Genomic DNA, 22,145 nt, shown 5'->3' with positions numbered 1-22,145 from the left:
GTTAAGTTGTATGAGTCCTTTTTATATTTTGGAAATTAACTCCTTATCGGCTGTATCATTTGCAAATACCTTTTCCCATTCAGTAGGTTGCCTTTTCATTTTTTGGTGGTTTCCTCTGTTGTGCAAAAGTTTTTAATTTGGTATAGTCCCAGTTGTTTATGTTTTCTTTGATTTCCCTTACCTGGGGAGACATCTAGAAAAATAATGCTAAGGTTGATTTTCAAGAGTTTACAATCTATGTTTTCTTTTTGGTGTTTCATGATTTCAGGTCTGATATTTAGGTAGTTAATCCATTTCAAGTTTACTTTGGTATGTGGTGTAAGAAAGTGGTCCAGTTTCAATATTTTGCATGTAGTTGTCCAATTTTTCCAACACCATTTATTAAAGAGACTGTTTTATTCTTGTTACCTTAGTTGTAAACTAATTGACCATAGAGGTGTGAGTTTATTTCTGGGCTATTTTGTTCTATTGATCTATGTGTATATTTTTGTGACAGTTCCATACTGGATTACTACAGCTTTGAAATCTTGAATTGTAATACCTCTTTGTTCTTCTTTCAGCTAGTTGGGGTCTTTTGTGGTTCCATACAAATTTTAGGATTCTTTGTTCTAGTTCTGTGAAAAATGCTATTGGTATTTGATAGGGATTACATTGAATTTGTATATTGCTTTGGATAGTATGGACATTTGATAATATTAGCTCTTCCAATTCATGAGCATGGTATATTTGTCCATTTATTTGTGTTGTCTTCCATTTCTTTCATCAATATCTCAGAATTTTCAAAGTATAGGTATTTAACTTCCTTAGTTAAATTTATTCTTGGTATTTTATTCTTTTTGATGAGTTGTTAATGGGATAATTTTAATTTTTCTTTCTGCTAATTCATGCATGGTATTTTTTAAAATGATTTTATTATTTACTTGCCAGAGAGCGAGCAAGAGCAAGAGCAAGTTAAGATAGAGCATGCAGAAGCAGAGGGGTTGGCAGGTAGAGGGAGAAACAGACTCCCTGCTGAGCAGAGAACCTGATGGGACACTCGATCTCAAGATCCTGGGATCATGACCTGAGCCAAAGGCAGATGCTTAACCGACTGTGCCATCCTGGCATCCTGTGTGGTATGATTTTTTATATTAACTTTCTATCATGTTGTATACTATGTTAAAGGTGTATTTCTTGTAAAACTTATATATTTCTTTTTTGTGTGTCTGACAACTTTTACCTTTGGAGGGTTTACTACATTTACAAAATTTACTATGGTTGCTAATATATTTGTATTTATTTCTACTATCTTAATATGTGTTTTCTACTTGTACTTATTTTTTACATTATTGTCTATTCCTTTTTACCTTTTATTGGTTAAGTTTTTTAGTTGCCTTTTTTTTCCTCATTCTATTTGCCCCCTTCAAGTTTTTTGGGTTTTTTTTTTTGAAAGTTATAAGTATTAAGTACATTAAACAGTTAAGCTAAATTTAACATACATATTCAACAAATTCAAAGTTAATATCTTAGCATTACGAAAAGCTTAGATCTCCCTTGTTTTTGCTATCACAGCTCTTCCACCATAGATATTTTCTCCTAGTCTTAGAACTTTATACAAATTTTGCCCTCAAATTAGACATTAATATATTTTTTATTGAATTAATGTTTGTTGACCTGTATTTGCATATTTGTCAACATCCTTCCTTTGTTTCACATTTTTTCTTGAATCTCAGACCTTACCACTGGGGTCATTTTCTTTCTGCTGACATATGTTCTTTAGGATATTTTTTCTCCACTGAGGTTTACTGAGAGACTTAAGGTGCAATGCCCTAAGCATCCATGGTCTGTAATGAATTAGCTTTCCTGGTATGCTTCTATAAATTACAGTAAGGAACTAATCACTGAAAATATTTCCTGTAAGGTGTTATCTTATGAAGCCCCAGTTAAGAAAGGCTGCCTCAGAGTTCCTTTTAAAACATGGATCTTTTGATGATATAAAATCTTTTGGCCCTTGTTTGTCTGTAAGGTCTGTATTTTGTTTTCTTTTGCTTTGTTTTTCTTGAAGGACCATGTTGCTAGGTAAAGAGTTTTAAGCTGTGAGCCCTTTTCTCTAAAACATTATATCTTCTGGATAGTATTGTTGCATTCATATCCGCATTCATAAAAAATGACATAGGTATGGAGTTGAGGTATAATAATAGAAGAAGAGGTATAAATCAGAGATACATGTATTCAAACATCTCTTAAACCTTGGTTTCTCCATCTACAAAGTGGAAAAGCTGCATGGTTGCTAAGATTAAAAATAACATATATATTATCTGAAATATAATACATACATATGATTTTCAGGATTATTATTTGTTTTTTCCCTTGGTCTATAGATTATCCTTAGATTTTATGGGTTTGAGTCTATAGCCTCAGAGAATAAAGTTTTATGTAGAAATTTTGTGGGTGCATGATAAAATTCTCTTTCAGTGAGCCAGACATTCAGACTAGTGGGAGAAAAGATCATCTGACTCCTTAGTTCTCATCCCAACTGGGAAGGTTCCTTCTTCCCTTTTGACACCAGATTATTTGCCAAATTTGTTGAAGCTCCTAGGCCTAGGTAATAAGATTTTGTTGTAGTGCAATGGTTCAAATTTAGGTCAAGTGCTATAATTTAATTATAAAAATGTGATTCATTTCCAAAGGTGTCATTTGAGGAAATCCATTTGACTCATATTTGTCCACTATCAGTAGGAAACTTGCCTATATCCAGATAGCTGAGAAATAAGACAACACAGAATGCTCCATGGCAGGCTTTGCTGTCAGATCTGTCAGAATCAAGCAACCAAATTGCTATATCTTCTCTGACTGGATATGACCCACAAGGTCACCTTGGAGACACACGGGCTGTAGGAAAATGCCTGAAGACGTTGTTCATGGCACCTTGTATTCCCCCCCTCCTACAACACACATACACACACACATACACACACTCTCTCACACACACACACATCAGGAATTTACCATTCAGCATATACAGTACTTTCTTTGGCATAGAGAGAACACTAATCCTTACTCTCTCTTAAGCCAGAGACTCTTTTCTTCCTTCCAAATGAGTCAGAAATAAAATCTGGTATTATTTTAATCATATCTTCCTAAAGGCACATTTGATTAGAGAATAAGAATATGCTAAGGATTAGGCATTTAACTAGGTAAATCAGTCATTAAAGATTTTTGAAGACTTTTTGAAGCCTAAAAATAGGCATCACATGGATATACTATAATATTCATAACAATTTCCTTTTTTTATTTTTTAGCTTATTTTTACATTTTTGCTATTGTAGGCAATACTGATATTCTCGACATAAATCTTCCTACTTAAATGCTTGTAGGTGAATTCTAACAATCCTAGAAATGTATTATAATACAGTCTTACAGGATGGGTTCATTTGTAGTTTGGATGTATGACCCACTCTTCCTTTTCTCAAACAGGATGATCTAGGGAGAAAAGAAAGGCTAACAGTAAGAAAGGGTAAGCCTATTCAGTACAGAATGAGAAAGACACTGAACTGTATTCTGGGGATGAAGGCAGATCTCAACATTCATGAAACATAAAAGCAGGGGTAGGGGTGACTCACCTCATTGTCTTCTGGATGAAGCCAAACACCGGGAAGGTAAAGTGTTTTCTGAGGTCCAATAATTGAATATCACCCAAGGTTACGTCCATTGATGAATGCAAATCCAGAATTCCAGGTCTGGAAGGAATGGAGTCTTGAGACATAGGAACAGATTCACACTGGCAATTCTCACCTGAATGTTGAGATCTGCCTTCATCCCCAGAATACAGTTCAGTGTCTTTCTCATTCTGTACTGAATAGGCTTACCCTTTCTTACTGTTAGCCTTTCTTTTCTCCCTAGATCATCCTGTTTGAGAAAAGGAAGAGTGGGAATCAAACCTTTAATGCTAATGCTACTGTTGTTCCTGACCCATGATGTATAATGGTATGTTTTGTTTTTTTTTTTTAAAGGAGTTGTTCTGTTTCCAGAGATAAGTATTAGATAATAAAGATGAATGCTAAAGCTAAGAAGTTACAAAAGTTATATATTTTTTAAAACCTGCTCACAATACCATGATGAGTGACAGGACCAAGATCTCGGCAAAGAAAACTGAGAGATAAGAAGACATTGAGACAGTTTTTCCAATAGCAGCATCTGCTTATTCAGGAAGAGGTGGCTGAGAAGCTTAGCAGAAACTTCTTTAGCCTCACAAGTTTAGGGAACAAAAACTGGATACCAACGAACCTTATTAAATAATTTACACTCTGGGTTGTGATCCTGAGCACCTGCCTAAACCCAAGGAGAAGAGTGAACTAGAAATAGTCTGGCCATTGTATGAAAACCTTGATTCAAATCATTTCTGTCCTCATAATTGTACTAAGGTGATTACTAATGCACTTAATCAACTCTAGAGGTGGATGTAAATTCCTGATAGCATCTTAGGCTTTAAGTTATTTCTAGCAGTTTTCATATGTAATTTCTGGAACTCAAAAATATCAAGCAGATGGGGTTGGAAAAGACAATATAATAAAAAATACTACACGGAACAATAGGCAATAAAAACAGATGCACAGGTGATGCAGATAATGGATTTATAAGTACCAGGCTTTCAAAGAATTATGCTGAGGCACCTGGGTGGCTCAGTGGGTTAAGCTTCTGCCTTTGGCTCAGGTCATGATCTTAGGGTTCTGGGATCGAGCCCCACATCAGGCTCTCTGCTCAGCAGGGAGTCTGCTTCCTCCTCTCTCTCTGCCTACCTGTCTGCCTACTTGTGATCTCTATCTGTCAAATAAATACATAAAATCTTTTTTAAAAAAAATAAAGAATTATGCTTATTAAATTAGTTTGCTCATAGAGATGAAAGATAAAAGCTAGAATTTTGACAGAGAAGTGGAAACTATTTAAAAAAGTCTAAAGTTATAGAATGAAAATTCTAAAATTAAAAAATGTAATAATTAGAAATAAGAATTTAACAGATATTTCGAATAGCAGATTCGATACAGCTAAATAGAGAATATAGCTAAATATAGACTCAGTAAACTGAATAATAGGAAAGAAAGTTTCCAAAATTAAGCTTAGAGGAAAGAAGAGTGAGAAACATACAAGACAGGAAGAGACAAAAGGAGATATAACAAAATGGTTCTAACCTATAAAATTGGAGGCTCTGAAATGCTCCAGGTAAAAACAAAGATTGCTAAACATTAAATAAAACAGTAATATGATATTCATAAGAAAACCATCTAAAATATAAAGGAATTATAAAAATAAAAGAATAACAGAAAATGATATAATAGATAAACCTTAAGCAAAAGAAGTTACTATAGCTTCATTAATATCAGAAAAAAATTTATAAAGATTTTTTTTATTTGACAGCGAGAAAGGGAACACAAGCAAGGGGAGTAGAAGAAGGAGAAGAAGGCTTCTGCTGAGCAAGGAACCTGATGAAGGGCTCTATCCCAGGACACTGGGATCATGACCTGAGCTGAAGACAGCTGCTTAATGACTGAACCACCCAGGCACCCCTAGTATCAGAAAAATTTGACATTTAGGCAAGAAGCACAACTAGAGATAAAAAGGAACATCTCTCAATAATAAAATTTTTAATCTAAGTGATAATGATACATATAAAAGCTAAAAGTAAAGATTCAGAATATCTAAGCAAAACTGATGAAATAACAGGTGAAATAAAATTCATAACCATAATGGAAAATTTTCAAACAATGTTTCAATAGCTAATAGATAAAGCAAACAAGAATCAATAAAGACATAAAACATTTAAAATAAGGTAATTAACAAAGTTGAACTAAATGATATATATAGAGCATTGATCTAATACATGCAGAATATACCTATTCTTTCAAGTATACACAATAATCTTTATAACTTTGACCCTATATTGGACTAAACAAGTATTGTATTTTAAAATTCTCAGACCACAGTACAGTTAAACAAGAAATTGATAATAAAAAAACTACTATAAAGTATCCAAATATTTGGAAATTAAGAAACATGTACACATCTTTTTAAAAGATTTTATTTATTTATTTGATGAAGAGAGATATCACAAGTAGGCAGAGAGGCAGGCAGAGAAAGAGGGGGAAGCAGGCTCCTTGCCGAGCAGAGAGCCCGAATCAGGGCTTGATCCCAGGACCCTGAGATCTGACCTGAGCCGACGACAGAGCCTTAACCCACTGAGCCACCCAGGTGCCCAAGAAACATGTACACTTCTAAATAACACAGAGGCCAAAGCAAAAATCATGAGGAAAGTTAAAATATATTTGAATTGAGTGGTGATGAAAATAAAACATATAAAAACTTATGGAGTATATATCCAGAATAGGCAATTCCATAGACACAGGGAGAAAATTATTGTTTGTCAGGGTTTAAGGGGAGGGGAAGAAAGTGCTTAATGAGTACAAGCTTTCCTGTTAGAGTTATAAAACTGTTTGGAACTAGATAGAAGAAGAGTTGCATTCATTGTAAATGTACCAAATGACTCTGGATTGTTCACTTTAAAATGATTAATTTTATGTTAATGTAAACTTCACCTCAATAAATGTTTTATGCTTATGGGATACAACTGAATTCATACTTAAATGAAAAATTGCCTAAAAGAATAAAGACTAAAAGTCAGTTATCTAAGCACCCATCTCAAGAAATTATAAAAAGAAAGAAGATAACTCCTAAGATAAAAAGTAGAATGAACAAAACACTTTACACCTTCAGAATGGCTAGTATCAAATAAGTAAATGAATAAATAAGATATAGCAAGTGTTAGCAAGAATGTGGAGAAAATGGAACCCTTATGCCTTGTTGATGGGAACACAAACTGGCATAGCCCTGTGGAAAACAGTATGGAGGTTCCTCAAAAAATTTAAAATAGGATCACCATATGATCCAATAATTCTGTATGGAGTATTTAACTAAAGAAAACAAAAACATTAATTCAAAAAGATATATGTACCTCTATGTTTATTTTGGCATTATTTACATTAGCAAATATGGAAGCAATCCAAGTGTCCATAGAAAGATGAATGGATAAATATGTGTGTGTGTGTGTGTGTGTGTGTGTGTGTGTAGACAATAGAATATTACTCAGCCACAAATAAAAAGAACAAAATCTTGCCATTTGCAACAATATGGATGGACCTGGAGGGTATAATGCTATGTGAAATAAGTCAGACAGAGAAAGACAAATACTATATGATTTCACTCATACATGGAATTTAAGAAACAAATGAAAAAAGAGACAAGTGAATAAACAGACTCTTACATACAGAGAACAAACCAGTGATTGCCAGAGGGGAGATGGGTGGAGGAATGGATGAAATAGATAAAGGAGATTATGAGTAGTCTTATCTTGATCAGCACCAAGAAATGAATACAATTGCTGAATCACTATATTGTACACCAGAAACTAATCTAACACTGGATATTAATTACACTTGAATTAAAAACTTTAAAATGCAAAATAACAGAACTAGGTGATAAGGGAAATAATTGGTATTTGAAAGTTGTGGGGCATCTGGGTGGCTCATTCAGTTAGCATCTGCCTTTGGTTCAGGTCATGATCTCGGGGTCCTGGGTTTGAGCCCTGTGTCGGGCTCCCAGATTAGTAGAGTCTGCTTCTTTTTCTCCTCTGCCCCTCCACCCCACTCGTGCTTTATCTCTCTCTCAAATAAATAAATAAAATCTTTTTTAAAAAAGTCAAACAATTAAAATAATACATATTAGAAACATACTAAAATGTTTAATATATTTTTTATTTTAAAATAATTTCAGATCTATAAAAAATTTGCAAAGATAATGTGGGATTTCACAAAAGAACAAAATAATAATAATAATAAAGAAAATGGCAGAAATGAAACAGAAAAGAACTATACAATATGGTAAAAGTCACAGCCAATCATTGATTCTTTGAAAGATTAATAATTTGGTAATATTATGATGAAATTTACCAAGACAAAAAGAGACATTACTACAGATGGTCGAGATATTAAAAATGAACAATTTAAACATAATACATTGAAAATTCAGAGGAAATGGAAAAATTCCCAGAAAAATAAAATTTATGAAAACTCACTTTTAAAGAAGCAAAATCTGACTAGTACTTCAATCTTGACGGAATTTAATCCACGCTTACAAACTTCCCCACAAAGAAAATGTTGGCCCTAATTGGTTCCACTAGTAAAATCTACCAAACATGTAAGAAGTAATACCAGGCTTACAGAGACTCTACTTCCCAAATCATTTATGGGGGTCTTAAAACTTGGTACCAAGACATAACAAAGATGTCTCAATAGCAAACATTAACACAAAAGAAGTCTTAATATTTATAATAGCCAAACACTGGAAATAATACAAATGTCTATCAACAGTAGGATGGTTAAATAAAGTATGGTATTTTATGAAATGGAACCCCATACAATACTGAAAATGAATAAATCACCACAACATCACTTAATGATGAATTTTAGCAAAAAACCAGGCACACAGATAAAGAAGGCATGCTATGCAATTCAATTTACACAAAGTACAAGGGAAAGCACTGAATTGGAGTGTTAGAAATCAAGATAATGGTTCACCTTTTTTTAATCTGGTTTTTTTTTTTTTTAAGATTTTATTTACTTATTTGACAGAGAGATCACAAGTAGGCAGAGAGGCAGGCAGAGAGAGAGCCGGGGAAACAGGCTCCCCACAGAGCAGAGAGCCTGATGTGGGACTCGATCCCAGGAACCTGGGATCATGACCTAAGCTGAAGGCAGAGGCTTTAACCCACTGAGCCACCCAGGTGACCCTAGTATGTTTTTTTTAAAGATTTTATTTATTTATTTGACAGAGAAAGACAGTGAGAAAGGAAACACAAGCAGGGGTAGGGAGGCTGGAGAGGGAGAAATAGGGGGCAGCTGGACAGGGAGAAGTAAACTCCCCTCCAAGCAGGAAGCCCAACACGGGGCTCAATCCCAGGACACTAGGATCATGATCTGAGATGAAGGCAGCCGCTTAACAACTGAGACACCAGACACCCCTAGATAATGGTTCACTTTAAGGGACAAGGAGAGAGAGTGATTGGGAAGGGTGCTGACAATATTTTACTTTTTTATCTCAAAAGAAGTACATGGTGTTCACTTTGTGATAATTTATTGAACTGTGCATTTATTATGTGCATTTATACATAAAAAGCTATAGGAGGTATAGTATTTTTAAAAAGCAAGTTGCAGAATATAACTTAGGGAGTGAACCCATTAATGTAAAAAGTAATTGTGTATATGTTTAGGCAAAGTTATATATGAAATCCTACAAACTTTTAGCCTAACCACAAACTGTCAGCCTAACCCCTGAATTCAGGAAATTTCTAGTAGAAGCTTCTGCCTGTCAATGTTATCTTTTAGGAACTAATTCCTAGAGGCTTCTGCTGAGCTGTCAATTTCACCTTTTAGAAAGAAACTAACAAACTTCTAGAATAGAAAAAGAAACATTTGAGGGCCACACCTGTGCAGATGAACCAGAAAGTGCCAGAAGTGACCTCAGCCTCATGGTATTAAAATCCCCTTCTGAATATTCATCCCAAGCCCTAATAAGAGTCTGCTTTCCCATCTTCAGGGAGACAGGACTTTGGAAATTATTCCCCACAATCTCCTTATTTGCATAAATAAATGACTTGTAATACAACTCCATTTGATGTAGTCTGTCTATAACTCACTGAGGAGCAGCCCACTTTGGTCCAGTGACACAGGTAGTGTTTAGTTCTGAAAAGTAGAAAGTAATTGGAATGGAAGGTGGGTTGAAAGGAGAAATTCCATCCTTTGCTCTCTCCATCTTATTTTTTCAGGTTTTCTGTTGTGTTTTGATTTATTATTTTTTAAATAATGATAATCAGGAAGTTTGAGAAATGTTGGAAGTCTTGTTAGAAGTGAAGAACAGAAAAACAAGGAAAACGGGGAGGCATTTTGCTTAAAGAAGCAAAATCTGACTAGTACTTCAATCTTGACGGAATTTAATCCACGCTTACAAACTTCCCCACAAAGAAAATGTTGGCCCTAATTGGTTCCACTAGTAAAATCTACCAAACATGTAAGAAGTAATACCAGGAACACTACAGCTTTGTTTTAAAACTCTTTTGACAAGAAGAGGTGGTTGGGACACCAGAACAGATGAGGGCAGCTCACCTACCAGTAGACTCAGGAAGGTGTCCTTGGGTGAAGAGTCAACCTTCAAGGTACCGAGGTAGAAGGCAGGGCCCAAATAGTTCCTTGGGACAGGCCTCCAGGTGGCAGAGCGGAGTCTGGAGGAAGAGCAGAGCCTTGAAGAAAAGACCTTCAGCACTCTAGTGCAAACACTGACCCTAGATTTCCCCACCCAGGGACGAGGAGATGTATTAGACTAGAAGCATTAAAATCAAGAGTTGGGAGACTTGTTCTAGGGTTCTAGTCCTGACCCTAAAGCACTCTATAATCCTGGGTAAATCAGTTGTCTGGATTTTAGCTCTTCATCTGCAAAGAGTTTGACATCTATAAGCCCCTTGATCCCTCCAAAGGTTTAGGCATAAGGAAGAACATACCTTTCAAAGAAGCTCATTGTCATTTCCAGAGAATAGATAGCAAAACCATTCAGGGGGAATTTATCAATGGTAACTGATTCAGTTAGTCCTGCAGATGAGAGTAAGAAAAAATATAGGGATTGGACATTCTCCAGTGTCTGGGATAAAGAAATTCAGACTGTATATGCCTATGACAAAGAATCAGCCAGGAGGGCAAAGACTTGTCTAACCTGCTATTACCAAAAGTTTCCTGTTACATGGTTCCATATTACAAAGAAAGTTTCCCACTGGCAGACTGGGTCCGGGCTCTATAATAGGCCAGGGCCCTATCCAACCATTCTGCTTTTCCACCCAGGAGAACTGGAGAAGGCAGGACAATGGAGAGGGAGCCTTTGGTCCAGGGACCTAGTCATCCCACTGATCAAGGGACTCATTTTCTCCTCCCAACAGCAACATCGTCCCAATCTGAGAATCCAAGTAACTACAAAGAGAGATTACAGCCTGTTTCCCACCTTTCCGCTGATCTTGAATTTTCCACGAAAAATTGACTCGTCCTCGATTTTCTACCAGGATCCTTAGAAGTTGACATTCCTAAAAAGAAAAAAGAAAAAATAAGAAGGAAGTTGACATTCCTGCTTGGGATAGACCATTTTACAGAGACTACATGTCCTCGCAGAGTTTTTACTCTCCAACGCATTCTTTTCTGAGTCCCAAATAGAAAGACAAGCAAATGGGAGAAAAGGGGTCTCCAGAGCACAGCAGTCCTTCTCTCTCATGAGGACCCTTTGTGTTCCTATTCCAAACCCAATCTCCCCTTTCATCTGCTGATCTGTCTTAAGAAAGGCAGAGCGGCTCAGCTGTGTGCTTTTGATCAGAGACCCAACCAGCAGCTAATGACTGACTCAGGGCCTAACAGGGAAGTTCCATTTAAGCCCTTGCATGTATGTTACAACACTGATACACCTGGACCTGGGAGATGCAGTTATGCTTATAGCCCTAAGCACTTGTTGATAGAACCCTAAGTGAGAAGCAATACCAAAGAGCAGTGGCAGAGAAAGGCGGTATTCTATCTCAGGACCAGGCTATGCTTGCTTTTGAGTCAGATGTGTAGGGCAACACCAAGACTCTTGAATCACATACCCTGATTTTAGGAATAATCAACGTCTTAGTATGATCATCCAGAAGTCCTATACTTATCTCATTCAAAAACACCTGCAAAAGAAAAGCCAGCATCAGACTTACTGGCCCACCTGAAGAAAGAAGAGAGGCTCTGGTTTAGGAAGCAGGTCATTTTGATGGAAAAGACTAGCCTTGGTGATCACAGATGGCTAGAAGCTGAACAGGAGGACTTCACAGGCTTAAGTTGTGACAAAGCCAAAAACAAATCTCTTTGGCTTGACTTTATATTCCCAATGCCTCATGAATAATAGATGCTTGAAAATACCATCTAATAGTAAAGCTGACCAGTGACTACCCACCCCAATAACAGAGTCCGGTTCTGCTTACCTCCATTTACAGTCTGTTGATACCTACCTGTGCTGTATCATGAACATTAGCATGGAGAGAACCTCCAGAGCAAATAGAAGTTTCATAAAGCACGAATCCATAGGACTGGCCATTCCCACTGTTTATAGGGAGGTTCTCCATGTTGACTGTTGTATGAGATATAACTGGCTAAGAGAGAGACATAGCAGAAACAGGGGCCAGGGTGATGAGAAGTTGGGATCCTTCTTCCTTAGGCCCTTGTCATTTTTTGTTGTACATCCTAATGGTCCCCAACAGTTCTTTGGGTAAGAAATATTAAACCCATGCTATTTGATGATTTTCATCATCTCCACTGACCAGGAAACTCAGGGGATAGTAGGAGCATCATAGAGGGAACAATTGCTGTAATCATGAGAATTAATGAAGTGAATAAACTGTCTAACATAACTGAAGTTGAATAAGAATTATGCACTAAAGCAAACATTTAGTTAGCATCTACATTATGTGCCAATAAGATCTAAAACAGTGATAGCAGAAGTGAAACTAATATGAATTCAAGAGTTAATATTTTTCAAGCAATTTTCACCTTTTCTTCAAAATAAGACAGGTAGTCTAATTTTAAAGGGAGAGAATGGACACATAAAAGTTCAGTGATTTGGCCTACTGGATGGTGAAGAAGAGTTAGAAACTCAGTTTTACGGCTTCCTGGCTCTCAGTGTTTCCTATATGGATCATGCAGTCCCACCTAAGAATATCTAGCAGATGGTTCCTCTGAGCTGGGAAACAGGATCCTCTAATATCCTGCTTTCCCCCGCCCCCCCACTCATTCTTCAAGTTCAAACCCCTTTACAGTCTACCCAGAGAAAAATTTTGTGGTTCTTACCCCATAGTTCTAAGTTTGGACAAAATCTAAAAGATTTATTTTCACCCTTCCCATAAAAAGTCCTTGAAAGAATCTCTACTCTGTGGTCTAAAGCTCTCTCCCACAGGTCCCCAGTAGCCAACCCCCCATTCCACGGCCAGGTAGTACTCACCTCATGTAAGTACTGTAGAACATCCCACAGTGGCAAGCAAAGGGATGGTTTCACAGAAGGATACTCAGCCTTGGGAGTGAGCTTGGGCAAAGGTGGCAGAGGCATTGCTGAAATGAAAATAAGCCATGGGGCAAGAAGGGCCTGAAATAACTACTGCGTTCTCCAATTTCCCCATCCCTACCCATGAACTCTCATATCCCAGGGCCAACAGGAGAAATGGGTCCTATCCTAGCATATGTGTATACTTCTCCAAGAGTGATGAGAAACTGGAAATAACTAAATTGGAACGAGTTTTATGTGCATGATAACTGATAGCTATAGACCTCTATAAGGTAATGTTGGTCATAGGGACTGAGGGCTCTCAGGGAGCAAGAAATCTACCTTGCACCTTCTGGCAATGCCAGTGCTCACTTTCTAGGACATAGCAGATTATTAACTGTATTTATTTTTGCTATCGTATGTAAGGGTACCATGCCATCATACCAAGAGATCTACAAATAGTAAATTATTTAATCTTCACAGTCATTATAGGAGATGGATATCACTTTTTCATATTTTAGTGAGGAAACAGGCATCAGGGTCTTGAAACACTCATGAAGAGCCCCTCATCTTTTAAGTGTGAAAATCAAGATTTGAACTTAAGGTTGCCCTTGCCCTTAAGGCTCCAAACTTTTGCCCATGGGGGGAACTTTCCCTTCCCTCACCCTTCCACTTCATGAGGAAAGCCATCCCTCAAATTAAAAGTGATTGCTGAGTACCTAAGACAGAGCTAAGGAGTCCTTGAAGCTTGAAATATTTTTCTGTGTAATCTCCGGCCTCTGTCAGGACAGCATCATAGTCTGCAAGACACCAGAGTCACTGGCCAGGCAATCTTCCACAACAGACCCTCTTTCAGCACTGCTGGCATGAGATGGGCCAGGGCTACCAGAGGGAGAGAGAAGATACATCTTCCCCATGGCCCAGACCAGTCTATCCCAGGCTGGGATGTGTGTGTGTGTACAGGGGCAAGGGTGTGTTATGTCACTCTGGGAATACTCCCCACAACCCTTCCTGGGGATCTGAGACTGCAAAGACATTGGACTCATCCTTCTGTTTTCTAATGGATACCCTCTTCTTCCCTCAATCTGGATTGCCCAGGTGTGTCTGTCAGTACCAGCAATCACCATTTGTATTCTGTGTGTCTTAGAAGGTTCAAGTCAAGGGATGATATATATGATGAGTGAAGCAGGGCTCTAGGTCTGAGGCACCCCATCTACTGCAATGACAACCTGCAGGGGGCATTATGAACATCACAGAAGAAAGGAAAATAAACAGGAATATCCTGAATGCTCAACATAGATTATAAGTCAAGAATTCAATGATGCTCAGAAGATGCTTTTGGAACCTTCTCTGTAAAACTCCAGTACCACTTGTGCTGGGAGGTGACCATACCAGCAGGCACTTGCCATAGCTAGTGACAACAGCTTTGTGTATCCCAACATATGTGGCCCCATTCATGAAACCAAAGTTGGTTCCACCATGGAACATATATACATTGAAGGAGATCTCAGATGTGATAAATTTGGACACAGTTTCCTTAACATCTGTAGAGGAGGAAAACAAGAACACAGGGAAAATTAAAAATTAAGACAGAAGTCTTTGGTGAAACTTATTCTCAACCCCACCCCAGAATCAACTTAGTTGTTTTGTGTTTCAATCTCCACTAAGATTCTAAGGAGAAAATAGGTGGAACTGGCCAAAACTATTCCAGGAAACCAAGTCTTATCAATACCTTTTCAAAAATTGTTTTCCTCAGAGTCTAGACATAATTTAGCTCAATCTTATATCTATTAAATAATAGCCAAAAAACTTAATGTCACTTAAATATCTAATGTTCATTAAATTTTCTGAAATTATACAAATAAGTAGTATAATCTCATTACTCCCTTCTAGAGTAATATAAAACCACTGCAGTAGTCCACAAGTAGCTGTTCCCAATCTTTAGCCACAGAAACTCTTATTTTTTTCATCATGACTTTAAGAGATATGATCAACCTTCCACTGACCATCATAGGGAATTGGTTAAAAGTTAGTCAGATATGGGATTCAATTCTGGCTGTGCTCTTTACTACTTGTATTAACTTGGACAACTTATATTTCTCTCAGAGCCTCTGTTTCTTTATCTGTTAAATGAAAGTTCTAATTTCTACTATCTCATACTACTGATGAAAGAATCAGGTAAGAAACACACCATAGTGCCAGACATGAAAGCAATCAGAACACTTGTTTGTTGGGGTGGGTTTTCTTTTGTTTCAGGCCAAGCAGGCTTTCCTCAGTTACCTGGCATTTTTCATTGGTTTACGTTACTTCTGATATAAATGAGCTTATTTTCATAACATCGACAGCAAAGTATCTTTAGCAGCAAAATATTTTTTCTAAGTCAACATCAGCCAGGCACTGTTCCGAGTTGTTTACTGCACTTAACCCCCACAACAACCCTATGAGGTAGGGTACATGATAATTCCCATTTTCAGTGAGGACACTGAGGTTTAGCAGACAAGGAAAGCTGCCTTGGATCATGCTGCTAGTCACGCAGACTAGCAGTGCTGAGGCTGAAATCTTGATCTCTTTGGCTGCAGGACCCATGCTTTCAACCATCATTGCATGTTATTTCCTGACAATGACTACCACTTAGTTGACATCAACATAGCAATGGCCTGCGGTTTACCAGAGATTATTAAGACTTTTAGCAAATGCATCCCCTTCTTCAGAGATGTTGCCTTTCCAAGACCCCTTCCATGACAACCTTGCCTTACCTCTGCAGGCTTGTCCCTCTCTTTTCTATCACTACACCTGTTTGCTTCAAAGCTCTTGTCAGATGTGGAACCCCTGATTTACTTCTTTATCTGGCAACACTACTAAATAACAAGCTCCCTGGGGGAAGGGACCAGGTCATTTTATTCATCAGTTCACCCTCAAGCATAGCCAAGACCTTGTACATATAAGTGTTGAATGAATAGTTTGGGTTGAATGAGCTAATTCATTAGCAAAGAAATGTATGAATGATCCGTGACTCAGAACCACCTCTACTTGGGGTCAAACACTGCAAAACACTTACCCTCAGCATTAGCAACTGAATGTTCACTTCCCCATGTGTCAAACCAGCCAACCCAGAATTCCATGATCATAATGGGCTTATTGCTCTAGAAACAAACCAAATCAAATACCAAGTCTGAGAAAATGTAAAAAGAAAATCAGAAAAGCTAAGCACAACAGACAAAAATTTAAGGAACTCATGCTCTTCACTTTTTCAAAGTTCAGCACTTCATTCTCCCTCCTTTCCCATCACCCCTTTCCCATCATCCATAGCTTTGGTTTCTCCACCTCTCCTAAACATTCTCCATACTCCTTAAACTTTATATGCTTTGCTGCTGTACCTGGATAGCACCATCTATGATTCCAACCTTGTCATATGTGAGGCTGGTTTTTAAAAAATTGGCTTTGGATAAACAAGGACCTGACTGCAATTCCTGACACAAATATTGAGGCTCACATATACCAAAGGCCCACAGCTAATATTATCCTCAATGGGGAAAAACTGAGAGATTTTCCTCCATGGTCAGGAATAAGACAGGGATATTTACTCTCATCATACTATTTAATATAGTACTGGAACTCTTAGCCTCAGCAATCAGACAACAAAAAGAAATAAAAGGCATCCAAATCAACAAATAAGAAGTCAAAGTTTCACTATTTTTAGATGACACAATACTCTATGGAGGAAATCCAAAAGACTCCACCAAAAATTTGTTAGAATACATGAATTCAGCAAAGTCACAGGGTATAAAATCAACATACAGAAATCTGTGGCATTTTTATTTGCCAATCATGAAACAGCAGAAATAAATATTAAAGAATCAATCCCATTTATAATTGTACCAAAAACAATAAGATACCTAGGAATAAACCTAACCAAAGAGGTAACAGTTCTGTACTCTGAAAACTACAGAACACATATGAAAGAAATTGAAAAGGACACAAAGAAATGGAAAAACATTCCATGCTTGTGGAATGGAAGAACAAACATTGTTAAAATATCTATACTACCTGGGGATGGTTCACAAGCTGGTAAAAGGAGTACATTTTGCATAATACAAGGTATCAGAAGCTTGAAAGAAAATAATTATTGCATAATCAGGGATAAATTCTGACATTAAGAACACAAAACATGGGGGAGGGTAATAAAAATGTAATTTTAGAATGTGTTTGAACTAAGTTGTTACCAACTTAAAATAGACTGATATAAATTTAAGTGGTTCTATGCAAGCCTCATGGTAATCAAAAAGCAAAATGTGTGGTAGATATGTGAAGGATAAAGAGAAAGGAATCTGAGCATACCTTTAGAGAAAATCATCAAATCACAAAAGAAGGGAGCAAGAAAAGAAGAAACAAAGGAATTATAAAACAGCCATCAAACAATGAACAAAATGGCAATAAGTACATTAACTGTCAATAGTTACTTTAAATGTAAATGGAGTAGCACCTGGATGGCTTGGTTGGTTAAGCATCTGCCTTTAGCTCAGGCCATGATCCCAGGGTCCTGGGACCAAGTCCAGTGTTGGGCTCTCTGCTCATCGGGGAGTCTGCTTCTCCCTCTCCTTCTGTCCCTCTCCCCTGTTCTTGTTCTCTCTCTCTCAAATAAATAAATAAAATCTTAAAAAAAAATAAAATAAAATAGGGATGCCTGGGTGGCTCAGTCAGTTAAGCATCTGCTTTTGGCTCAGGTCATGATCACAGTGTTCTGGAATCAAGTCCTGCATCAGGTTCCTTGTTCAGCAGGGAGCCTGCCTCTCCCTCTGCCTGCTGCTCCCAGAGCTGTTCTCTCTCTCTCTCTCTCTCTCTCTCTCCCTATCTCTCTCTCTGAAAAATAAATAAATAGAATCTTTAAAAATTAAAAATAAATAAAATAAATAAAAGTAAATGGACTAAATTTTCTAATCAAAAGACATAGAATAGTGGTATGGGTAAAAAAAAAAAAAAGTAAGACCCATCTATATGTTGCCTACATAAGACTTACTGAACATTTAAGGACATACATATTTTGAAAGCAAGAGATGGAAAAGATATTCCCTACAAATGGAAACCAAAAGAAAACTGGGATAGCTATACTCATATCACACAAAATAAACTTTAAGACAAACACTGTAATAAGTGATAAAGAAAGTCATTATATAGGGGAGCAATATAAAGAGGTCAATCCAATAAGAGAATATAACATTTGTAAATATTTACTTAATAAGGTTAATAAATATAAGATGATCCTATCAAGCTCTTTTCCAAACATAATAGTATAAAACTAGAAATAAATTACAAGAAGAAAACTGGAAAATTCAAAAGTATATAAAGATTAAACATGCTACTGAACAATCAATGGGTCAAAAAAGAAATCAAGAAATCTTGAGGCAAATGAAAACAGAACTACATATCAAAACTTAAGAGATTCAGCAAAAGCTGTCTAAAAGATACATTTGTATGAAAAATGCCTACATTAAAAAGAAGATCTCAAATAAACAACCTAACTTGACACCTCAAGGAACTAAAAAAAGAATAAATGAAGCCCAAAGCTAATAGAAGAAAGGAAATAATAAAGAACACAATAGAAATAAATGAGAGAATAAAAGCACAATAGAAAAGATCAATAAGGGGCACCTGGGTGGCTCAGTAAGTTAAGCCTCTGCCTTCGGCTCAGGTCATGACCCCAGGGTCCTGGGATTGAGCCCCACATCGAGCTCTCTGCTCAGCAGGGAACCTGCTTCCCCCTCTCTCTCTGCCTGCCTCTCTGCCTACTTGTGATCTCTGTCTATCAAATAAATAAATAAAATCTAAAAAAAAAAGTCAATAAAACTAAGGGCTGTTTTTTTTAAAAAAGATAACAAAATAAACAAACTATTGGCTAAACTTACCAAGAAAAAGACAGAGGATTCACATAAATAAAATCAGAAATAAAAGAGGACATGTTATAATTGATACCAAGTTAATATAAGGAAGGTAAGAGACTGCAATGAACATGCAATGAATATGCTAAAATATTGGACAACCAAGATGAAATACATAAATTTCTAGAAACATACAACCTACTAAGACTGAATCATGAAACTACAGAGAATCAAAAACATCCTAATAAACAAAGGTCCCCAACCAGATGGATTAACTGGTCAATTCTGTCAAACACTTAAAGTAGAACTAATGCCAATCCTTTCCAAACTCTTCCAAAAAATAGAAGGAGGAAGTATTTCTAATCTCATTTTCCAAAGCCAGCATTACCCTGATACCAAAACCAGACCAGCACGCTGAAAGAATAGAAAATATCAAGCCAATATACTTGACGAACATATATGCAAAAATCTTCAATAAAATATTAGCAAACTAAGTTCAACAATACATTAAAAAAATCATTCATCATGAATAAGTGGGATTTATCTCTGCAATGCAAGAATGGTTTAACATCCACAAATCAAACAATGAAGAACAGAACTGAGAGCCCAGAAATAAACCCACACATATATGGTCAATTAATTTATGACAAAGAAGCCAAGAATACAAAATGGGGAAAGTTTAGTCCCTTCAATAAATGGTGTTAGGAAAATAGGAACAGCCACATGAAACAATGAAATTGAACTCCTATCTTATACCTTACATAAGGATTAACTCAAAATAAATTAAATACTTGAATGTAAGACCTGAAACCATAGAATCCCTAAAAGAAAACATAGCCAGTAAGCTCCTTGATGTTGGTCTTGGAAATAATTTTTGGATCTGACATCAAAAGCAAAGGCAACAAATGCAAAAATACAATGGAGACTACATCAAACTAAAAAGCTTTTGTTCAGCAAGGGAAACCATCAACAAAATGAAACGGCAACCTATTGAATGTGAGAAAATATTTCCAAACCATGTATCTGATAACCAGTTAATATCCAAAATACATAAAGAACCCATACAACTCAATAGCAAAAAACCAAATAACCTGATTTAAAAATGAGCAGAAGATATGAATAGATATTTATCAAAGAAGAAATATAGATACCCAACAAGGACATGAAAAAATGCTCAACATCACTAATAATTCAGAGAAATGTGAATCAAAAACACAATGATATATCATCTCACACCTGTAACAATGACTCTTGTCAAAAAGATAAGAAATAACAAGTGTTGGGTGTGTATGCCATATAAAAACTTTTCACAGTAGAGTAAAAATTAACATTAAAATGTTACCAAATTTCAACCATATTATCATGTTTTATCCAATTAGTTCTCAAAATGCCTGGTTAACTGTGAATCAAATACGAATAACATCATGTAGGATTCTTTTTTTAAAAGTTTGCCCAGCATTTCAAAATGGTTACGGAATTAATATAACTTTTAAAATGTCGAAGTATGCTATACATATTGCACTTTTCTGCTAGGCTGGGCTAGTAATTTCCATGGCAAGACACTAAAACTATTGAATAAAATACACTTTTAAATCAATAGGTACTTGATAAATTTCCCTGAAATTATCAACATCATTACCAAAATCTTCCAGGATTTTGTAAGATTTGATTCCTTAAATACAGTTTTAAAGTTTAACCTAAGGAGGGAAAAAAAACCTCAAATATTTCACTTTTTAATGTCCTTTTTTGGTCCTTCAATGACCAAAGAGAATTTGAAACAGATTATGTTTCATGTTTCATGGCTTAATAAAAAGCTACAATTTCTATTATCCAAATTAAGAAAAATTATACTAATCAAAAGCTATTAATTTTGAAATGTCTACGTAAGTCTGTCTGTAGGTCCCCTTAGAACCTTTCATGCTTTTATAATCAAGAGATTTTAATCAATTATGTGCTAGAATCAAATTAGGTAAGGAAAAACTTATTTGAAAAAATAAAATCACTTCCCAATATGCTTGACAGAAACAAGCTATTCATTTTCATTTGTGTTCCATTGAAGACATAACTGAAATCTGTCCAATGGTTTATTTCCAACTGGTCCACTACGGAATTCTTTGGAATGTTTTAAGATTGGCTATAGCTAGAGTTCTGACTTCCATTTGGACCCTGTTCTCCTTCACTGTTTGGAGGAGATTTTGGTTTCGGCATCTTACTAAGAATAGTCGCCATCTCTTTTCTCTAGTTTATTTTTGTGTCTTAGTGTGGATTTACAAATTTACTACAGGTATCCTGCGCCAGGAACACAATCAGGTTTCAGGCCAGTTTGATACTGGCTATTCTTAATTCTCATGAGTGTAGGACTTTGGACTAAATGTCATGTCATTGGGACTGTGCTGTCTGTGGAACTTAATCATTTTCTTCAGATTTAAGGAGAGTGATAAAATTTGGAGTCAAAGGATACTGATGTACAATTTAAGGATTAAATTTTTTTATAAATCAGTTGTAAACAATGGATTATTTTTTTTAAAAGATTTTATTTATTTATTTGTCAGAGAGAGAGCGAGCAAGAGCAAGCACAGGCAGACAGAGTGCAAGGCAGAGTCAGAGGGAGAAGCAGGCTCCCTGCGGAGCAAGGAGCCCGATGTGGGACTCGATCCCAGGACGCTGGGATCATGACCTGAGCCGAAGGCAGCTGCTTAACCAACTGAGCCACCCAGGCGTCCCTGAGCAATGGATTATTAAATTAAATGTTGACTTCCTAGTATAAAACTGCAAGAATAAAAAGTAAAGTTCTCCAGCTTAAAAAAAAAAAAAGAAAGAAAGAAAGAAAGAAAGAAAGAAAGAAAGAAAGAACGAACGAACAAATGTTGGAGACAAGATGGTGGGGAAGTAGGAGGAGGCGCCCTTTCAACCTGTACCCTAAAGTGAGCTGATTACCTTCCAAAGAACTCTGATCACCCATGAAATCAGCCTGAGATCAGAATTATACACGTCTGGATCTCTACCAGAGCAGAAGATGCCAGTGGGCAGGTAAAGCAGAGTGGGAAAGTCTGACTGATATTAGAAGATAAACAAAAGGGGTAGGGAGCCACCAGAGGCGACCCATTGGAAAGTAATACCCCAATACGAGAGTGCCCTGTGCCTGGGGAG

At 36.6% G+C, this 22,145-nt stretch overlaps 1 protein-coding gene across 1 annotated transcript in view; it reads right to left on the bottom strand.

Moving 5' to 3' along the window:
* Nucleotides 1-3,336: 3,336 nt before the first annotated feature.
* Nucleotides 3,337-22,145, bottom strand: part of LOC131838895 (beta-galactosidase-1-like protein 3) — a 46,394-nt gene continuing 27,585 nt past the window's right edge. Inside the window, 11 exon segments of the mRNA XM_059185700.1 lie at nt 3,337-3,462; nt 3,603-3,719; nt 10,195-10,306; nt 10,583-10,670; nt 11,074-11,152; nt 11,702-11,773; nt 12,095-12,235; nt 13,081-13,187; nt 13,839-13,919; nt 14,526-14,663; nt 16,178-16,262. Coding sequence (XP_059041683.1) covers nt 3,397-3,462; nt 3,603-3,719; nt 10,195-10,306; nt 10,583-10,670; nt 11,074-11,152; nt 11,702-11,773; nt 12,095-12,235; nt 13,081-13,187; nt 13,839-13,919; nt 14,526-14,663; nt 16,178-16,262 — 1,086 coding nt within the window. The 3' untranslated portion in view covers nt 3,337-3,396.

Source organism: Mustela lutreola, chromosome 1 (assembly GCF_030435805.1).
Source record: "Mustela lutreola isolate mMusLut2 chromosome 1, mMusLut2.pri, whole genome shotgun sequence".
NCBI classification, from domain to species: Eukaryota; Metazoa; Chordata; class Mammalia; order Carnivora; family Mustelidae; genus Mustela; species Mustela lutreola.
This window is presented reverse-complemented; position numbering and strand designations above follow the sequence as displayed.